Below are 22,280 nucleotides of genomic sequence, written 5' to 3'. Positions count from 1 at the left end.
TATATGAGATAAGCAAACCCTATGCTTCAATTAAATACACCTCACACAACTCGGACGAATTACATGTCCAACACCTAATCTTCCTTTTTTTTCATATATTCCCAAAACTTTACACCTTACATAGGAAACACCAAAACTTCAATTATTTTTCAAAAAAACCACACGATCCCCATGTATTACATGCCTTATAACGAAACTTCAATATTTACATACAAAGCACACAGTTCTTGTGTATTACTTATCTAACCCTGAAACTCCGTTCTTTTAATATCAAAAAACAATCATTCGGAAAAATACGAATGGGAAGATCGAAAACTGAGAGGAGAAGCTTACCTGAGCTTGGAGTGGAAGAGCAATCACGGGAGACGCGAGTTCACCGGAGAAAACTCAATGATTTTCAGTGGAGAAATGTATCGCCGGAGCAACCTATCGAATAGTGAAGAGAGCGAGATTAAAATTTTTGGCATTCTAAAATAAATTAGTGTCGGAAATACTATTGGCCAGTTTGAAGCTGTTAAGTGGAAATGTTACGTTGATAACTTGTGGACACTAATGTTGACGGAAAATATTTGTGACCACTTATAGGGGACACTAAAGTCTACGCAAATATTTTATGTTGAAATTATTTCATGCACAATTCGTTTGTGACAATTTATGACGCCAAACAGATGCAATTTTGGAGCTTAAGTTTTCATCGAAAAATATTCGACATTAAATCTGATGCCATTTAACTGACAGAAATATGAACCAGATAGATTTTTAAATGTTTACATCGTAACCAGCACTATAATTGTTAAACCATTATCTTAATTATAATTTTGAGCCGGGCCTTTTTTTTTGGGCTCAAATTATATTATTTTCCTTTTTTTTTTCAATGTGGATTTGAGAACGTTTCTCCATGCAATTAACATCCAATGTAATTCTTTGTCCAGAAGCCAAACGTAATATTTGTTCATCGCATGCGCCATTAAAAGGCTACGTAGATTCTTCCACGCCGCCTTCAACATTCAAAATCTTTCTTGGTTCCTCTTCATTTAAAGAATAAAATCGAGGCCGTTCAATTACTCCTCTTCCCTAAAGCTTTATAAAATCGTGCGCACTCGCAGTTTCCCTTCCATCTTCTGCTCTCTTGCGCACTCGCACGTTCAGATTCTCTTTCTCTCCCTCTCTCTCTCTCTCTGTAAAGCCTATCAAGATAGTGGCTTCAGCTCCTCATCTAACAAAAGGAAAATGGGAGAAGCTGCGCCTGCCGTGATGCCGGAAACTCCGCTGCCAATGCCAGCAGTGGCTTCACCGGAAAAAATCTCTCTATACGTTGGAGATCTCGACGCTGGGGTGTCAGAGGAAGATTTGGTGGGCACGTTCGCTTGCTTTGGAACCATTCTCTCTACGCGTGTCTGCCGAGATCGCAGTTCAGGCGAGTCCCTCCGCTACGGTTACATCAATTTCACTTCCAAATCATGTGGTAATAGCCTCCTCACCCGTTATTTATGTTATGCCGATCTCTTTCTATGATTGATCTTTTTATCTATGGAAGCCGAGAAAGCATTCCAAGCGATGAATCACGTCGTTCTAAAAGGGAAGCCCATGAGGATCATGTGGACTGATCGGAACCCCATTGGAAGGAAGAATGGGGTTGGCAATCTTTTCGTTAAGGTTAAAACTCTACAGTCTATCCTCGCTTTTCAAGGGTGGTTCAATGTTTCCTTCTAGTTATGCGTTTTCAAGATGTAACTAGGGGTTTTATGGGGCATGAACAGAATCTTGATGAATCGATTGGTGGAGTGGAGCTCGAGAAGTTGTTTAGACCTTTTGGTCAGGTAGTTTCTTGCAAGTTGCAGCTGGATGAGAATGGTCGAAACAAGGGTTTCGGATTTGTTCAAATGAATAACGAAGAGGCAGCCCTATCCGCCATGACAGCTCTTCATGGGACAGTCCCCGTTGGTGCCTGCAAGAAGCTGTGAGCTCTCGCTCCCCCCGTATATTCGGAAACCGATCAGCCTAATATTTTTTCTTTGTGTGTAATATTTTTTTCCTTCTGTTAGGTTTTTTTTTGTCCCTTTTTTGAACTGTTTTGCCTGTTTGTTTGTGCGTAATTTTGGATATTCTGCTCATAATGTTTAATTCTTTTTGTTCTAGATGTCCTCTGGTTCAGAATTCTTATGATTACTTGGATGCCATATTGCTATTTTCGGAAATGTTTTATTTATCTATTTTGTAGCAAATTTTAGATGCTTTATCAAGATTTGACGTGCAACATTCATACACTTCTGTGGAAATGATTTATTAGTGAGTTTCCAATGGATGTTTGCCACCATAATTTATTTCATGGTATCAGCTACGTCGCAAAGTTTGTTAGAAAGTTTGAGAGGAAAGAAACGTCGCAACGGCCACGGGGCGGCAGCAATCTTTACATCAAGAATCTTGAAAAGGACTTCTCAAGTGACATTCTTCGAGAAATTTTCTCTGAATTTGGGATAGTGAACAGTGCTGTCGTTATGAAAGATGAAAATGGAAAGTCTAAGGGCTTTGGATTTGTTAGTTTTGAATCACCAGAGAACGCCAAAAAGGCAATGGATATTATGAACGGTGCAAAACTTGGTAACATTCACTTGCCGTTGTTAGCACTAAAATCATTTTATCCTTTTCATTTTTCTGTAGTAACACACGTGACAATAGGATCAAAGATACTTTATGTGGGGCCAGCTCAGAAGAAAGTTGAGCGAGAGAACATGAGGAAGAAGTTGCTGAATAATGCAGATAGCCAGCAACTCAATAAAATACAGGTTGATAAGACCAGCTGCTGAATAACATTGGAGCTTCTAATACACAAATTTCTCATGCACTAGTTGTTGCCACATTATTCATTGGTTTGTTCGGACATTCAATTTCGGATTACTAATAAGCACTTACTGCAATTCTTTAGGGTACCACTGTCTATGTGAAGAACTTAGACGATTCCATTAGTGATGAGGCCTTGCAAGAACGTTTTGCTTCATGTGGGAAGATACTGTGGTCAAAAGCATGTCGTTATGGTAACGGACGGTGCAGAGGATATGGATTTGTGTGCTTTTCTTCATTTGAAGAAGCTAGCAAAGCTGTTGTTACACTTAATGGTTAGCAATAATTGTTTTTAAATATAAAAATTTAAGTCCATAGTTCTACTTCCTTCCTGATTGACATTACTTTTATCCAGGGAGCAAATTAAATGGGAAGCATCTATACGTTGCCATTGCACAACAAAGAGAAACTTGCTTCAACTCTTCGCAGTGCCAGCGTTCTTCGACCTTTAATTGCCCATTTATATCCCACCCACCTTACTACATCGAACTAACTCATGACGTGGCATCCGTTTATCAGCCCTGTAGAATAGGTTTACCCATGGAAAACCGAGCATTCCAACATCTCACCGCCGCACCTTTGGTAAGCAACAATCTTAGACTCATTACTTTATTGAGCCTCCGTTAAATGTGTGGGAGGGAGTGTATTCTAGACATTAATTGCACATAGATTATTTATATTCTGCAGGTTTATTCCCCAAACGAGCATGTTCGACCTTATTTGAGGCCCACTGACATGATTGCCCCGCTAAGGCCAACATGCCATGCTCCTGTCAATTCGCCAATGAATCCTATTATGGTTTGTCTACCACAAGAAACATTTTATATGCCGGTAGGCCACAAGCTCAATCTACTACATCACCCATATTCTTGATAATGGATGTGATATTATACACTTTCTATATTCTTTGTAATGATTTGTGTGTGGCGAGGTAGGCAATAAAGTTGTATGTTGTACCATCAGTTGATATCTAACTCTATATCTTAGGAAATCTTGCCTCCGTATTTCAATTTGTATTCAGATCTTAATTTTGAAAATAATAATCAAGATTTATGTGTTAGCAGGAAGGATATGAGGATGACTATTATCTGAATCAGAGATATCTTCACCCTTCGAGATATGGAAAAGGGATAAAGAAGACACAGAAAGTTCAGCTTCAGCAGCCAAGTGGTAATGGAGTAAAGAGAGCATTTAGCAACACTGTGCCCCGAGATCAGCAGGCTTTGTTGAGCAAGCTTGATAAATTAGATCCTCAGCTGCGAAAGTCTACGATATTGGAATTTCTCTACTGCAATGTACCAAAGCTGGAGGTAGCATCTTTTTTACGTTCTATTAGACTGCTTTTTTTTTTATTATTCTTTTTAAATTAACTATTCCGGCGTCTCTTGTATTTCGAAGCCTAAGCATGCATCGGCGATAGCCAACATGTTGCTGGAAATGAGTAGCACCAGAATCCAAGAGATTTTGTCTAAGCCTAAGGTGCTAGCTCAACTGGTCAAGGAGACTACTGCTAAAGGACAGAGAGTTGAAGACCAAGTTCCAGCATCCAAGGCCCCGCAGCTGACTGAGATCTGAAGGCTAGGTTTCTGCTCCAACATTTTAGAATATGTTAAAAGGCAAACGATGATTTCCAAAGATTTTGGAGTGAATAATAGTTTCTGATTAGTTTGCTACAATTTCTTTTTTTTCAAACATTGTTGCTTCTGTTTTTCTTGCTTTGATTTGCCATCCTTGTTTCGCTAAAGCTGAATGGTAATTTCAACAACTATTAAGTGAGAAAATCCGAAAATCCGGCTGTACTTGTGAGGTTTTTCTTACCATGTCTCCTTAAGTGGCACAAATTTTGTTGCTACGGTACATTCCACTGACACCGATGAATTAATATCAAAGCAATGTATCTTACAAATGCTGTAGCAGATTTGATTCAAAGGTTGATTTTAATTTCAAATTTTTCTCATTTACAGTGAATCATTCATGGCATTAGTCAGGAAAATGACATAAAAAGCGAAAAATAGGAGATTGACGAGATAAGGAGTGACATAGCACCCGAAAAACAAAATTAAATACAAAAGATTCCGCCTGACAGGAGGATGGGTGGTTTCATTTGTGGAGTGTCATCCGGATGTCCCGATAATATTGTAGATTACACCACTCTATTCTAAGTGCATAATGGTGTGGTTTACAATGCACACCATCATCCAGATGCCCATTGTTCCTACCGTAATATTTTTTTATCGGTTGTGTGGTTGCAATCACTATATTTCCAAGTGATTACGATAAAGGAAAGAAGACATGAGCCTAGCTGATGTGGTTTATCCACAGTAGAAGTCAATTAAATAACCTTGCAAAAAATGCTACATTTTAAAAATATTTTTTTAAAAAATTTAATATTTAAAAATGGATATTTTAAGAAAAAAATTAATAAAACCAATAAAGTTATCATAACACATGATGACAAGTGTCATATGGATTTGGTTAGCCAAGTGATGACTTTTTTTCATTTATTCTAATTAACATTTCAAATGACCTGATTTGTAGGTTAAATAACTTAATTGTAAACCAACATCAAGCTCTTAATAATTTACCTTTACAATTTAGATATGGAGAAATGAAAGGGAACAAAGCTAAGGAAGCTTTCATCTAGAGGATTTTTTGAATCAAACCAAAATACAAAAGTGCTCAAAGTTGCTAAGAATAAAGGAGCCGAGCAAACTATCAGACCAAGTTGCAAACCTTAAGAAACTCACCTTGCAAAATTACAGCACGAATAAAACTATCCAAATATTGCTATTTATACAAAGAAACTAAGACAAATGGAAATGACTTACAAGCTAATACATATAGCTATACAATTGAAATCAAGTAAGCTATGGGATTAGCTATTGAAGATGTTGTCTTCTATGTTGAGGTGGCTCTTGCAACTTTCCTTTGGAACTTTGGATGACGTAGATCTTCAAATAATATATTTCCTTCATCTTTGGGGTGGTTGAGTTGTAGTTTACTTGATAATATGTAGGTTTATAAAAGCTTTGTCTTCAATGGTCTAATCAAACAAAATGTTGTTAGGTAAACTCCAACATCTCTCCATTTCGTATCGACTCTTAATGCTTCATTATTTTCACAATATGAATTCCTCAAGATAATAGAAGATCATTTTTAAACATAATAGAGTTTGTCAGATATTTGTTCAAGTATGAAACTTCATAAAGAGTACCATCGAACTTGTTAAAGTTGTTGTCATACAATTGACCAATATTTCTAACTATCAACATTTGTACTTTTATCAACCATATAAAGGAGCACATGATCATATGAAAATACTAATTCTAGCTTAAATAAGAGGACATGATGAACATTTAAGTTAAATAGGTATCACATATTCCTAGATGGACAGTCTCTCAATAACCACTACCATCCAAAATCAAATGGGCAACTGAATAGCTTAGCTATCATAAACCAAAATTCAGATGAGTGATGCTGTTAGATTTAGTGTCTAAGTTTTGCAATTATTTGTCAATATTACGAAATACACGACGAATATAATAATAAATATACAATATAATCTAAACAAAAATACCTTTTATTAAAATAGTTTATCTTTAAAACTCTTTTTAAACTGCCAAATCCCTTTTAAAATCAACACAAGTATATGCATCTCTCAAGTAAAAAAGACCTCTAAGAGAGTTCTAAATATTAATAACACATGGAAGTTGGAAAATCCTATAAGTAGATTTTTAAAATTATTTTAGAATTTAAAAATATAAAAATAAAAGTAAAGTGCGAAGTTTGAATATTAACTTCTAAAGTGAATACTATATAAAATGCAATTGAAAGATAAAGTTAACTAATTAAAAATTAAACTTTCAAAAGTAAAACTACGAAAACTAAACAAAGAGTTTGTTGATGGAAGATTCAAATTTAAGAAAACATCCTTCCCCTTTAAAATGAGTATATGGAATGTAAAAAGATTAAAATCAATTGTAAATATATATAAATTTTTTTTTTGCCAAATAGGAGCAATCCTATTCCTTACCCTCTTCCAAGTTTTATAAACAATATTGACTAATCTAGAGTTTGGTCCCTAATTTTGTGGTTAGGCTGGGAGGATACCGACTACCATTCTAGAGCTCCCACTACTCCCTTCCCTGAGGGCTAATAATTTCGCATCAATTTCCAATCAACTGGACCAAATTGGGGATTTTAATCTGTCACCTTAAAATCTCTACTTCTGCAGCCAACAAAGTATCAACAAAGTATATTTCCCTCTTGCACTCAATTCCATGGATGACATACTCTCCCATGAAATTAAATGTGATTCTCTCCTATTGTATAAATCATAGCCCTTTTCAGAACATATGTTTCTCAACAAGTTTTAACATTTCAATTGGCCAGATTGAAAAAAAAAATAAAGATTGGAGTTCAAATCATCACAAATTATTAACATTTAAAACCATAACAAAAAAACTCAATTCTTCACAAAACCATATCTCAAAGTAGGGAGAATGATAAAGAAGACTACTCAGAATTCATTAGAAGGATACAACAAAACACTGATTTCATATATTAAAACAAGTTTAAAAAACAAAATAAATAAAAGACACAACTTATCTCACAATCCTTCCCAATTAAATCCCTAGAAGTTTCATCTAAGTCTTTCTCTCTGTACAAGCACACTCAATTCTCTCTTAGAAGTGTAGTGAAGAAGAAACCTCCCACCTTCCCTCTCCACTTACAACACTAATAGAAAATCTCCTCTTCTCTTGTCCTTGCCTTTCACGCCACCCCCACTTTCTCTCTTTTTCATCCCCCCTAAACTCCTTGAAGTCTTCCTCTTTTATTTTGGGCTACCTTCTTTCAAAAGGAATTCAAAATTCCCTCCAAAATTCTCTCTAAAAGTCAACTCTTTTAAATTCAAAAGATGCGTAATTCGATCCAAGAGACATATCCCTTCATAAAAGAACATTCTAAAGTGTTTAGGTGCATTGAATTACTCCAATAGGTGTGTAGAAAAAGTGCTCCTTTGAAAATTTGCCCAAAATTCATCTCGAATCGCCTTAATCTGCAAAAAGTCGTCTCATATAATCCAAAGAATTGGCTGTTTTAGCTTCAAATTTTGTCATTTTTTTCATTTTTGCTCCAAATACCTAAAAATGTTATAACTGAAATAAAATCATAAAAATACCCTTCTTTAAAGTGCAATATCTTCAAAAATAAGCATAAATTATTTACTTAAAATTGTATATAATTTTGGTGTATCAAAGTCCCTCAAACTTAAAAGTTTCTTATCCTCAAGTGACACTTATACTATATAAAGGCTAATGACTCAGGATATAGATTTACTTATAACTTCTATACTTTAGTTTCATAAATAGAATAACAAAATTTAAGAAAACCTTTAATAACTTAGAGTCAAATTTTAAGTCTAGTAATACTTAGTAATCAAATTTAAGATTTCTGAATCTCTATTTATTTCAAGAAGAATTGCAATTTAGCATAATAAGGACATTTAGAATATTTAGATGAAAAAGAACTTCATGAAGACTTTACTAGGAATGCTACAAATACTCTAATACAAGTTTAGAAAATGTAGCTCATTCCTTAAGTCGATTCAAGTGAAGCCAATTTTTTATTAGGCTTCTTCTCAAGCTTCTCCTCAATTATTTTTCTTTTCTTCTCTTTTCTTTTCTTTTTCTTTTTGGATGTTTTCAATCCTTTCTTTTATTTTTTATTTTTTTTTTCTTTTTCAAGTGAGGATTACTATATCTAGATAGTCTTTAATGATTTCCAAACTTCACTATCCTCTTCTTAAAGTTAAACCTCTATAACTTTCTTCACTTTATAAATTCATATTAGTTTATGATTTTTCATAAAGTCTCATTCATTTCTTCTTACATGAAACTATAAAATTATTAATATTTCAAAAATACAATTTCATTTACTTTAAATAAAAAAGTATAGTCTTATCATATCATGTCAAATATTTTTAACTTTAGAATTGACCTTCATTATTAAAAATTTTTTACCTAAAATTACCACAATATTTATAAACATAAGTATAGTCGTATATAGTTATCAAAAGTTATGCTCTAATACCAAAGGTCGTGTTAAATTAATTAATTTTAAGAATATAATTAATTGAGGACAAAAAAATTTTAGTTTACTTCTTTTCAAAAGAAATTTTTCTTCGCCCCAAACATAAGTTTTTAAGTAATTTTAAAAATGTTTTAGTACAAAATTTTTGTAAGTGAAAGAAAACAGTAAATGCATGAAAATAAAAACTAACCTATAGAGGATTTATGATGAAACTGGGCTTTGGTATACTGCAAGTTTTGACTTTAAAAACATACACACAATATACAAAACATACACAAGACTTTAAAGTATTAAATGAAACATAATATATTCTAAAGAACTTGCTGAGAATAGAAACACAAAAACTAAAAAAAAAACTGAAAATACTAAAAATACAGAAAAAGTAAAAGTCAACAGTTATTATTACAATTATGTCCACAATACAACGTGAAAGTTTTTACAACAACAATTCTTAAATGAAAATACAATACATTTCAATCACAAATAGCAAACAAACAAAAAAACATACTATATTAGACTCATAAAAGTATCAGTCTTCATCTCCTTCCTCTTCATCATCATCATCTTCTTCTTTCTCTTCTTCGTCTTCATTTCGAATAGAAGCATAGGGAGTGAAACTGGGGCAAGGAGGAAAATCCACATTAGGCTCTCCCCTAAGATGTTTAACCATGGCATTCTCAAAATCAATATCATGTTGAACTTTCTTCTACTGATATTCATCACTACAAGCATTTCTTGCTCCAATATTTCTCAATTAACCCTGAATATTAATTATGTCCATTTTTTGAATCATCAGTTTTTCCATAATGTTTTCTAATAATGCAGGGCGAGACGTAGATGCCCCTGCAGCTGATGTAGAGGGTCTATCCCTTCTTCCCCTTTTAGATTCAATAAATGATTCAACTCTTTGAATCATATGCCTCCCAATAGGATTTTGTGGCTATAAACTTTCTTTTTTTTTATGAGAATCTACTCTTGATTGCTTACATAAAGTGAAAATCGAAGCAGGGTATCACAAACAACTAGCTGTAGAGCTACCAGCTATACTTCGAGCATGATGAACTATAAGTGCACCAACATCTATTGCTTTCATGTTCTGAATGCAATAGTTCAACAAAACTCTATCTTTTGTAACATCGAAAAGATGATTCATTGGTAATAATCTATGAGAAATAAAGTGATGTCTAACCTTTGGCTGGCTAGTCAACATGGAAGCAGGGAAGTTAACTATATTGTTATTCTTAATTTTCCACTCTTCACTTCCATCAGTCAAAAAGGCAAGCACTTCATCCAGTGATGAATCAGTCACAACGAATGCACTGTACTTGTCGAAAAATACATCTCTCAGCCCATAAAAAGCAGTGATACCATCAGTAGTAAATTCAACTTGTATACCTCTAACCAATATGTGGCCACCAACAGTTAACCCAAGTTAGCGTAGAGCTCACGAATCATGGGGACAATCACTACTACAGTGAAGTAGCAAAATCTTTCCCAGTCTCTGATGATGATCAACCTTTCGATCTCTCCACCTGGGTTTGAAAACGCCCTTTCTTGGATCAATCTCTTGGTCTCCATTTGAGTATTGTAACTATGTTGGGCCTATGTATTGTAACTATGTTGGGCCTTGAAGTTAACAAATCTTCATGAATCAAAATCTTTGGATGGCCTTCCTCTCTTAACTCGTGGAGCCATTGGAAATTCTATAAAAATCCAAATAAATTCCAAGTAGATTACTAAATAAAAAATTTAACTCCTCAAGCAAGAATATTTTATAAGAAACTTTTTACCATGACTTTTCTTCAAGCTTTTTCATAAAAAAGCCCAAATTTTAGATCTTCCATAATGTAGGATTCCATAATGTAGGAAAAATCCACAGGAAAAATCCACAGTGAAAATAAAAAATTTCTAAGTTAAAGTGAAGCTCTTACCAAGAGAATATGAAATCTATGATTTTCGGCCTCCAAAATCTTCTCTACCGTCCTCAATAAGAAGCCTTATGTCAAGGTTTCGAGGTAGGAGACGACACAAGCCGTAAAAATGGAGCTTGTCCATGCAATTTTGCAATTTTTTATGCAATCTGGCATGTTCGGGCCTTTGGCGTATCATGCGACAACGCTTCGTAAATTGGCACATCATGTGTCAGAGCTTAAATTCACCAGATTTCAGTTTCTATGGAAACTTGCTTTGTACGGCCTAATGTCAACCACTAATTAACTCAAATGAACATTTTTAAACATATACAGACATCACTTTAACACCAAACTTTCACAAAAAACACAAAACTCACATTTATATATTAAATCCGCGCTATTACAAACTAACAATTTTTAAGTCAACAAATATCAAATTCAATATTCTAAAGCAAAACAACATCCTAACACTGAAATCTAAATATCAAAATACAAAGCATAAACATAGATAGTGCAAAAATAGAGAGGAAATACAATCCAACACAACAAACTAACACAAGCAGTATTAAAAAAAATGTTCCGTGCAAAAATTAAGTTCAAGCATCTTCTTCACTCTCATCCTCCTGGATATCTTCCATCGATTGGTAGTGCATATACATGTTCTAGAAGGGTCGATATGGAAGCTCATCATTTGAATCCTCTCCAATCCAAGAATGTTTCTTGAAAATACGTACCAAACCATCTTCAATACGCTCAGTATGTTCAAAATGTTCCTTCAATCTCCAATCAAGATGATCCATCAATTAAAAAATATTCTCAATCACATATATAAAATTCAACACTTCTTTCTCTATCTTCTTGATTCTCTTCAACAGTGCATCAGAATTATAGTAGGGCTGAATAGTTGATGATTTTTAAGATCCTTGATCCATCAACACATTCATATCATTTTCATCTCTCATTCCAATACAATTGCAATAGACTTCAGGATCCATCAGCTTCCAAGGAAGAAGCACTTTTTCCCAACTTTCATAAGGTACTTGTGATTGATTGCACAGTAGAAAAATAGTGGATGGATGTCCAAGTACAGTTGCAGATCCATTAACAATAAAAATAAAAACCAATTTTATAATTATGGCTCCAATATTAACAGTCTTTCTAGTTTGAATGCAATAATTTAAAATACTGCTCTCCTTTGTTACCTTACTGATCTTTAAAGTAGGCAGTAATTTCGAAGCGGTGAAGAAGTGACATGCCTTAGAATCAAGATTTAAAAATGATGAGGAAAAACTTGCATTCCCATCATCTCTGTCCTCCCAATTCACATCTTCATCCGTAAGTTATCGGTAGAGTTCATTCATATTATCTCTTAAAGGGGTAAAATTTACATAATGGAAGATATACACATTTTCAATCATAAACATCTCGTTTATTCTTGAAGGAGTGAATTGCACAAACCTGCCTCACACATAAATTGTTCCTTGGTTGTGTTCCTTGGTTGACCTTGGTTGATCCCATGAAGATTTGCGTAAAACTCTTTCACCACAGGGACGACTAAAGCGGCATTAGTGTAACAAAACATTTCCCAATGCCTCTACGCAATAATCTATTCCACTCGAGTATTTGGTGTGTTAAATTCTCGATTCATAAACATCATTTCTTTGATTATTCTCTTCTTCACTACAACTCAATCATGCAATTTCTAGGCGTCGAAACTGACAAACTTTCTCCGGTTGAAAATTCCAAATCTCATAGAATTTTTGGAGTGAAAAGCCATTGGATTTGAAATCTAGTGGTTTTTCCCTCATTTTCTCCCTTAAAATTGACATAAGATTCAGTTTTAGGAGTTTTAAGGAGAATAAACTGCAAAAAAATGACCAAAAATAGCATGTCGGCACAATTTTAGGGGGGTAGTCCTGTGGAAGCTGTCGGTCGCCGAAATCGGAATCCCATCGCCTGCTTCAGAGAGACATTTAATTTATATATATTTTTAAGTTTAGAAGAACATGAAATCAAATCGATCCCATATCTTTCGTAGTTCAAATGAAAGAGCACTACACCTCAAGCTATGCATCTATCCAGAAAGATAAAGATTCAATCAAAAAAATAAAGAAATATATTAAATTCGTTTGGTCTGCCAAGCCGTTTTTAATTATAAGTTGACAAGTTCCTCTATTTAATATGAAGAATTAAATAGGGTTTATATTAAGCTGGGTTCTTAAAAGTTTTTTATAAAGGCAAGCCCTTATAGTTAATTATATCTTAGATAGTCAAAGTCACCTAAGAAAACTCTCGATAAAAATTAGGGGATAGTTTCTTCAAAGAGGTCAGAGGAATAGGGCTTTTCAACAAGATCAGATAAGGAGGTGTGAAAGGAGAATGACTCAAATCTGGAACATTTTTTTTTGGAATCCAAAGAAAGAGGAACTAGGGGATGTCATAGATCCTGAGGAGAACCTCAGAGACTTCCTAAGTTATCCTATGGTTTGGCTTCAATTTAGAGGAGAAATATTTAAATGTTTCATCTCGTCAATTTTTATTAATTAGCGCTTACATTCGTATGAAATAGTCACATAAATAGCCAGGAAGCTGTGAGAATTTAGATCTTGACGAATGACAACCTCAGAATTTTAAAACTGGTTAGGGCTTATATCGTATAACAAAACCATAAAAAAGCCTAAAGGAAAGATGAGGATTTATGTTGTACTAGGTGAACAATCTCAAACTCCTATGACTTGTTGTTTAATTTTAAAGAATGGTTTAATTGGTGTAGAAATATTTTGCTGTTGAAGATGGTTGTGCTACCCATAATACTAATTCCAAGTTCCTCGTCGTGGTGAGTTTAAGTTTTCTAACGTGTCAAGTCATGATGTCCAATCAAATTTTGCGCAAGTTTATGTTTACATAAATATTATGGGGAATATTAAAGTTTATTAGAGCGACATCGGTTAGGATCCTACAGTTCCCTCGTTCTAACACTAATATTTTCTTTTGGATTCACATAGTCCAAATGAATATACTAAACTCAACTCAATGAGTTCCATACTTTTATTTAGACAGTAGGAAACCTTGTCAGCAACCGTAGGTTACCTCCTCCGAGGGATTCACAATTATCCGATAAAGACGTTTTACTTTAGTTGCAATTCTTATTTTGGTTTTGTTTGTGATTAAATTTTAAGTTGTCTTATATTTTGACTGTTGTGGCCTTATCATGTTTAATTTTTAGTTTTAGTTTTGACATGTAGGGTGACCTTAAGCATGCTAGCAAGAAAGAAGTGGTTTAAAAAAGTAAATGCAATAAATTAAAAGTGTACATGTCGGCTCTTCCCGCTCCTCCACCTGAAATGTTAGCTTTGGCAAAATGCATATAGTTTTTGCAAGGAATTCAGATTGCAGGAGTAGATGAAGCTATAACTATCAAACCCTAAGTTATGACTTTATTAAGTCTTGGAAGATTATTGTGGATGATTTTAGAACAAAGAACAACAAGTTCAATTTGCCCTTTAAAATATTCAAGAGATTTCATAGTGCTCGGCGCGTGACCCTGAACCACTTTGATGATTTCTTGAAATACTTCGAGTTCATTTTGAACTTATCATATCATTTAGTCAATCATCCAAGGTTAATCTAAAGTTATACCATTGCTCAAGGAAACTTGATGTCTTGTTTATCCCAAGACTAGGACACTCAATTAATCAATCAATATTTCATTTAAGAGTTATGTGAGTGGGTGCCCCTAAGGTAAATTTACGTAATTAAAGGCTTTGATTTCCACAGTTAAAATTGGGCTTGTGGTGTAAAAATTTGTTAATCATCAATCATGTTATCTTCTAAATCCGATCAAATGAGTTTAAATGCTAAACCTATTTCACTACCAAGCCCAGAAAAATCACAATAGGTGAAATGGTAACTAGCAGAATTTTGATTTAAATGACATGCATTGTTATTGAAAGATCACATTTTCATCAAATATGGGCTTAAAATTAATGAAATATTATCTTCCTAACTCAAACCCATCACTTGAGAATCGTTTAATTTTGATTGAATTCTGAGTCATGATAATTAAGGAAATTACAATTTTGTTCTTATTATAGAAAATGTGTTAAGTGAGTTCCTACCTCTTAATCTCATTGTATCTCAATCATCCAAACATGTTCATGAGGATCAAGATTTCCTCTTTTCCAATTAATTAATCTTAAATCTTGATTAAGGCGCTAAAATCTAAAGTTACCCCTTTGCCTTTAGCCCTCTTCACCTCATAACTCATTAATCAAAATTCGAACAACTTCAAGAATTTAGAGTGTCTTATTCATGGGTCAATTAAAACATCTGAGGAGAAAATGTGAGTTTTCAAAATTTAATGTAATTTAAATAATTATTTAAATTTAAAAGGTAGTATTTTCAAAGTTGATTTACTTAACTATCCAAAATAAAATTTTTTATTCATCAAAAATTTATTAGAGGTCTCCTTAGATCAGAGAAATACTTAGAAAAAATTTCATGATTTTTTTGAATTAAATTTTTGTCATTACTATTTAATTATTAGTCAATTTCAATGATTTAATGAAATGTAAAATAATGTTTTGATTGCCAAAATCATTTTTATACTTTTATCAGAGAAACAAATCTTGTATTTTTATAATTTGTAATTTATTTATTATAATTATTTTAATGGGAAAACAAGAAAAAAATCATTTTTAAGCTTTTTAAAAATTTATTTTTAACTTAAAAAAATTTAAAAAAAATATTCTAATGTGTTCTAAGTGATCAGGTAACAATTAGGCACATTTTAAAATATTTTGGTATTTTTAGAATTATTAATTATTTTTAATAGTTTTAAATTCAAAATTAAGCTCAGAAATTAAGTATTTTCTCAAAAAGTAAGTTTTATTTTTCCTAGGTGCCCCTAATTAGAAGGAACTTATAAAAAAACACTTTTCATAATTTTCCCAAGGGTATTTAATTTAATATAATTATATTTGTATGAAATACAAGGTTTCTTATAAAATCAACTTTAGTACACAAACTTAGTCAAATAATTTTTAAATTTTTACAGTAGGTAAACATGATTTTTATACGCAGTGTGGATTTAATTTTGTCAATTTTTTATTAGTATTCAATTTACCTATATTAAAGCAAGATATATATATATATATATATATATAAACTATAGAACAGTACAAAATAATTCAAATCATCATGACATTTTCCCTAAGTTTATCTGATTATAGAAAACCTACTAAAATTAGTCCCATAATTTTCTAAGTGGTATTTAATTTATATAATTAAAATAAGTTAAAATAGCCATCCTAGCTTGAAACTTAAGGTTAGAAGCATAGAGGTGCTCTCTGAACTTGGAAAAGTCGAAAAACATCCCCTCTGTCATAAGGAATGAATCCTAAAAGTTTTAAGCCATGGTGAGCAATAATTGACCATAATGAATTAAAATACTCAAAAGAGTATTTAATTCATTAAAAATCAGAGTGTCAACAAATAATTTTTATTTTTGATTCACATTATTCTCCTCTGTTCACTGAGCAAGTGGGTATTTTTATTTTATTTTTATGATTTTTCTAGAGAAAGATATTGATTTTTGAAGTTCAGGCATTTAAATAAATCTATAAAATCCATATTTTTCTTCTTAAACACGCGACACCACCTCAACGTCAGCAGCTTCGAAGCCTCCGCCAGCCACCTCAGCTGCCATGCAACCCGCCTTTTTGTCTCATCCGCTCGTCCAACGTGATCTCAACCGTTCATAAAGTAAACGCGCGATTAGACGACATTCGTTCATCGTTCCCAAGTGACCCAACACGTGAGTCGTTCACACTGAAAACCTAAGATCTTAGGTTAGACTCAACCAAATAATATGTGGTTTATTCCTAAACCTTCATCTACTCAAGAAGAACATATATATATGGATTATACAGTATGAAATACTGCAAATAAATATGGATAGTCAAAATAGGATTAGATTTAGGTTGAGGTCTAATACCATTGTCTGAGAGGGGAGGCCTCAATCAGATAGTTGTGTAAGCTTCAAATGGACTCAAAAAACCTCCAGATGAATTCTTATACCATGGTGAATTGTCTAGATATGATTTTGATCAAGCACAATTTTAGGTGTTAGTCTAGAGCTACGTTAGAGGCTGTTTGGGATGGGGTTTTTGTGACGAATCAACTCCTCTCACAGTGTGGATGTTGTGTGCATAGTTAATTGGAGTTTGGTGAAATGTGGAGGTGTAGAGAAATCTATCTTGGTTTTAAGGAAAATTTTAGTGAAGAAATTAGCTCTGTGGGGTGGTTGTTAGTGGCTGAGAGCAAGGAGATTGAACTTAGGAAGGTTTGGAGAGGCTCTGGAGATTTCGGAAAAGTTTCCCCAAGGTTTTCAACCTCTCCCTTTTTTGGCCGCGGAGGAGTCAATTTAAATCCATGGCTTCTTGGTGGAGCTAAGGGGGGTTTGATGGGCTCTAAAGCTTGTTGAGGTGGAGGGAAGAAATGCACAGGCATCCAATTCAAGTGAGCCAAGTCGGGGAATTCAAATTTTTGGTTTTGGCCATTGGGGGCTCCTTTGGAGTGACTGTTTCCTGCAGCTGAGGTGGTGGTTGGCCAGGGTCTGGTCACCTATGAGCTCAGGGAGGTCATGGGGTGGTTAAGTATGATTAACTCCCAAGGGTAAGAAATGATGGTAATGATATTTAAGTTTAGGCCAAATATGAGGTGAAATCCCTTAAATCAAGGGACCATTGGTCCATAGCTCATCTAGGGTGAGCTAGGTGAGTCTAGTATGGTCACTAGGGTGCACTTGGTGGCTGGAGTGGTCTTTGGTTGGCCAATTTGGCATGGCTTAATCAATTTTTGTGCATGGGTTCAATTTGGGTTCAAGTATCTTGAAGTTGGGTTTGGGTTAGGCTAGCCATGACATTGAGCCCAATTGATTGATCAATTTTGTGTGAATGATTATCATGAGGGGTTTATAAAAGAATTGGAGTGATTTTGAATTTATTTGGAGGTTCAATTTGAGGGATTTTAGGCATTTGATTATTTGGGGATGTTCGGTTTATATTAGGCTATAGTTGGGTTAAGTCCAAATTGAGAATTCATAATGGTCTAGGGAAATGTCATGAAGAGTTCTCAATATTAATTGGGTGCCAATTTTTGGGGTTATGGCATTTAATTTGGTGGAATTTGGGCACATGGATAAATTGGGGAAAATTTGGGAATTTTGGATTTGGGTTGAATTTGAGGGAATATTAAGCCAAGGTCAATTGAGGATTTAATTTGTTGTGTGTAGATGTTTCAAAGAGTTTATAATGCATAATTAGGGCAATTGGATGGATTTCAGGGTTCTTTTGAGTGGTATTTTGGTTTTAGGCCAAATTGGGGCTTTTAAATTTGGATTGAAATTAGACTCAAATGTGGGTTAATTGGTCCTGAATTTGGTTTGAATTAAGTTTTATCATGATGAATTTTAATCTGTATTTGGTCTGAATTGAGTTTTATCATGATGAATTTTAATTTATAATTGAATTGGGGGGAGGTGGAATTGTGGTCAAATTGATGGACATTTAGGGTGAATTTGGGGAATTGCACATTTAAGGGCAATTTGGGGCTTTTGGTCAAAGTTGGTCAAATTGATCAAAATGGGTTCAATTTAAGGGTCCAAATTTGTTTTAGGGACATTTGAGATGATTTTGAGTGTTTTTGGAAAGTTTCGACAACCAAGGCTTATTTTGTAATTTTGGCAAATTTTGGGCTATTTTGGTAATTTTTGTAATTTTGGGAGATTTTGGACAATTTGGGTGGTTTCAAATGGTTTGAGATGATTTTTGAGAAAATTTGGGTAGTTTGGGTAATTTTGGGAATTTTGGTCAAATTTGGGGTTTGAGGGTATTTTGGTAAGTTGGGTAGATTTGGGAGCAAAATGCTAAGTTTGATATATTCATAAAAGTGAGGTGCTAACCACCCTATTTGAGCTATGGACCAATGGAATCTCCATTTATGTCCTCTATGTAGTGTTGGCTAGACCTTAGCCTAGGGCTACTGGGTCTAGGGGGCCATCTACATGAGTCTCCCAAAAGACCAAGGGATTAAAGTCAACAAGTTTGGGTTTAGGGTTGCGACTGAATTGTAATGTGCAAGTGAGTGTAAGTAAGTGAACTAGCTCCAAACCAACACCCAGGGTCAACCTTATGGCCAAGTAGTCCTATGGGGACTCCCTTTGAGTTCCCTTATATTGACCCCACCTACCAAGTGCTAGATGTTAGGACCAATATGTAGAACTTCAAGTTGAGCAAAGGAGAGTTTAGAATTTATAATGGTGAGGGTTTCTTTTCTAGTTCTCTAGGAATTATAAATAGAAAAGTGCTACAGCTAGATCCTAGGCTACTAAAGAGGATAAAGCTAGACCTCAACAAATGGACCCCCAATAGGTGTGGTGTGTCGGATAAGCACACCACATTTATTGGCATTGTCTGCCAAGACTAACGAAAAAGACATAGACTTCTAAGTCAACAGACCTAGAACAAAGTGTAGAATTGAGTGATAGTTATTTCCAATGGGGAGTAACATATACTTCTGCTGGGGAAAAGAGAAGAGATTTCTGGGGCAATCGTCAGGCAAACTGACAGTCCTAGCGAAGACTCGATTCAAATTGAATATATCAAATAAAGTTTGGATTTAAATTTATAATTTTAAGGAGGTGAAATTATGCTCAAGGAAACCAGATTGAGTGTAAAACACAAACACAGAAAAAGGAATAGGGTTTCAATACCTATCTTGAATGTAAGGATGGGAATAAGGCATCTAAGCCTACCTCGATGGTAAGGATGGGAATAGGACGTCAAAGCCTACCCTGATGGAGATGGGAATAGGATGTCTAAGCCTACCTCAAAACTATAGATGGGAATAGGTAGTCTAAGCTTACCCCAAATATGAGGATGGGAACAGGACGTCAAAGCCTACCCCGATGGTAAGGAAGAGAATAAGTCTTCAAAGCCTACTCCGATGGTGAAGATGGGAATAGGACATCTAAGCTTACCCCGAAAGTGGAAATGGGAATAAAATGTCTAAGCCTACCCACAAATTAAGGATGGGAATATGACTTCTAGGCCTACCCGATATAAGTATGGGAGTAGGACGTCTAAGCCTACCCTGATGGTAAAGAAGGGAATAGGACATCAAAGCCTACCCCGATGGTGGAGATGGGAATAGGATGTCTAAGCCTACCCTGAAAGTGTAGAATGGAATAAAACAACTAAGCCTACCCCAAATATGAGGATGGTAATAGGAAGTCAAAGACTACCCCAAGGATGGAGATAGGAATAGGACGTCTAAGCCTTCCCCGAAAGTTGAGGTGGGAATAGGACATCTAAGCCTACCCCAGAAGTTGAAATGGGAATAAGACGTCTAAGCCTAACCCAAAGATGTGGGATGGGAATCAGAATTTGGGTTCTGACCTCGAAAGGAGAATCATAATTTAGGTACCGACCTGGAAAGGAGGGAATCATAATTCAGGTACTGAACACGAGATGAGAATTGAAATTTAGGTATTAATCCCAGAAAAATAATCACATGCCTTACTCCATTTAAGGTGGTCTTAAACCTATCTCAAAGATTGAGAATAGGATGCCTTACTCCATTTAAGGTGGTCTCATACCTATCTCAAAGATTAAGAATAGGACGCCTTACTTCATTTAAGGTGCTCTCACACCTATCTCGAAGATTTGGGTAGAGAATTGGATGTCTTATGACAACGACTTTATATATGCTTAACAATACAAGAATTTGATACTGCTGCTAGAAGATTTAAATCCCCAGCAACGGCGCTAAAAACTTGACAATGGTTATGGATTTGATAAAGATGTGTATAAAATATTCATTAATTATAAAGTCACACTTATCAACACAAGTATACGTATCGCTCAAGTAATACAGGGCTCTAATGGAGTCTTGGATATCGATCCCATAGGGAGTAATATTAGAGGCTACGAACTAAGATTTAAAAAATCAATACTTAATCACAACAATATAGTTCAATTTGCATATTTTTCACTAATAGGCAATTGAAATAAAAATGTAATTTTAATAAACTCTTAATTAACTAATTCTACTAAAAAGTTTCTAATGTGAAGTTCAATATATAAGAAAGCATACTTCTCCTTGTCAAGAAATTTAAGTGATTGGATAAATTGAATCAGTTCAAATTGTATTGTGTCAAATAAGAGCATACCTATTCTTTACCCTTTGAACCAGGCATAAAGAACATTGATTAATCCTATGCTTGGTTACTAATTTTGTGGCTAGGCTGGGAGAATACCGGCTCTCACTTCGGAGCTCCCACATTCCGCTCACCTGAGGGCTAACATCTACACTTCAACACCCAAACGATAGGACCGAATTGAGGATTTTAGTCTGTCACTCTAAAATCTCCAATTCTACGCCTGATAATTTTTATTTCTATATTTATTTGCACCTATCTTTCAAGGTCTTTGACCTCCCTACATCTTGGATGTAATCTTCACTTTAGTTGTAAAACTCAAAATATTTTAACAAATTAATTGGCCACATTGAAAGTAAATTAAGATTGAAGTGAAAAGATCATCACAACTTCCTTAACATTCTCATTGCACAACCAATTCAAATTAACATTAATCAATTCAAATCACCATTTCACAAAATCTCCAGACAAGGAGAAAGACAGAGAAAACTACTCAGAACTAATGGAGAAGATACGACAAAACTTAGAATTTATATATAAAAGCAAAGTCATATAAACTTCAATAACTAAATACAACTTATCTCTAATTCCTCCCCAAGCAAACTCCTCGAAATTCCTCTCAATCTCTTCCTTTTTTACGGCATACAAGAATTCTCCTTCGAAGCGGTAAGGAGGAAGAAATCTCTCACTTTCCTTCCACTCTTACAATCTCTTAAAGACTTACTCTTACAATCTCTTAAAGAATTCCTCACAATACTAACCCTAAATTACACTCTCTACACTCTAATGGACACACGTGGACACCCCCTCTCTCAACCTCCAAATATTTCTTTTAAAGTTATAGAAGAGTTTTTAAGAGTTGCCCAAACGTCCCTCAAAAATCATCCACATTCAATTAATCTGTTGAGAGAACTGACGTGCTCGACGTTGGCAGTGCCGCCCGCGATGGCGCCATCGGCAGCCTTCTAGAATATTTAATTCTGGACTCTCGGGAAAAACCAACCGTCGGTGGCGTTGAGCCCGCCGCCGGCGCCCCCGATCCAATCTTCAGTCGGCGCCCAAGATCAAATCTTCATATTTTGGTCCTTTTTGCTCCAAATTCGCTTCTTTTTGCATCTTTTTGCTCCAATGACCATAATTAAACAAACCTGTAACAAAACATAAAAAAAACCTTTCTTTAAAGTGCAATATCATCAAAATCAGTGTAAAATGGG

The 22,280-nt window shown here is 34.6% G+C and overlaps 1 protein-coding gene across 2 annotated transcripts; it reads left to right on the top strand.

The window, feature by feature from the left end:
* Nucleotides 1-1,014: 1,014 nt before the first annotated feature.
* Nucleotides 1,015-4,744, top strand: LOC110038842 (polyadenylate-binding protein 4-like). 2 transcript variants are annotated; one of them, XM_020743759.1, is made up of 10 exons: nt 1,015-1,465; nt 1,538-1,656; nt 1,761-1,960; nt 2,339-2,601; nt 2,680-2,786; nt 2,927-3,116; nt 3,197-3,423; nt 3,529-3,672; nt 3,903-4,151; nt 4,240-4,744. In XM_020743759.1, the coding sequence occupies exons 1-10, from the start codon at nt 1,231-1,233 to the stop codon at nt 4,414-4,416; spliced, it is 1,911 nt and encodes a 636-aa protein (XP_020599418.1). In that variant the 5' UTR covers nt 1,015-1,230; the 3' UTR covers nt 4,417-4,744. The 2 variants fall into 2 exon arrangements, with proteins under 2 accessions (XP_020599418.1, XP_020599419.1); XM_020743760.1 differs by having other exon boundaries at nt 3,906-4,151; nt 4,240-4,743.
* The last annotated feature ends 17,536 nt before the right edge of the window (nt 4,745-22,280 follow it).

This window comes from Phalaenopsis equestris, unplaced genomic scaffold (genome assembly GCF_001263595.1).
Source record: "Phalaenopsis equestris unplaced genomic scaffold, ASM126359v1 Scaffold234149, whole genome shotgun sequence".
NCBI classification, from domain to species: Eukaryota; Viridiplantae; Streptophyta; class Magnoliopsida; order Asparagales; family Orchidaceae; genus Phalaenopsis; species Phalaenopsis equestris.
Note: the sequence above shows the minus strand (reverse complement) of the source record. Positions and strands in the feature narration are given on the sequence as shown.

Coding starts and splice junctions, on each gene's coding strand:
- LOC110038842 (XM_020743759.1), top strand. CDS start 1,231: ATGGGAGAAGCTGCGCCTGCCGTGATGCCGGAAACTCCGCTGCCAATG. Junction 3,673..3,902: donor AAGAAACATTTTATATGCCG/GTAGGCCACAAG, acceptor TTTATGTGTTAG/CAGGAAGGATATGAGGATGA. Junction 4,152..4,239: donor GCAATGTACCAAAGCTGGAG/GTAGCATCTTTT, acceptor TGTATTTCGAAG/CCTAAGCATGCATCGGCGAT.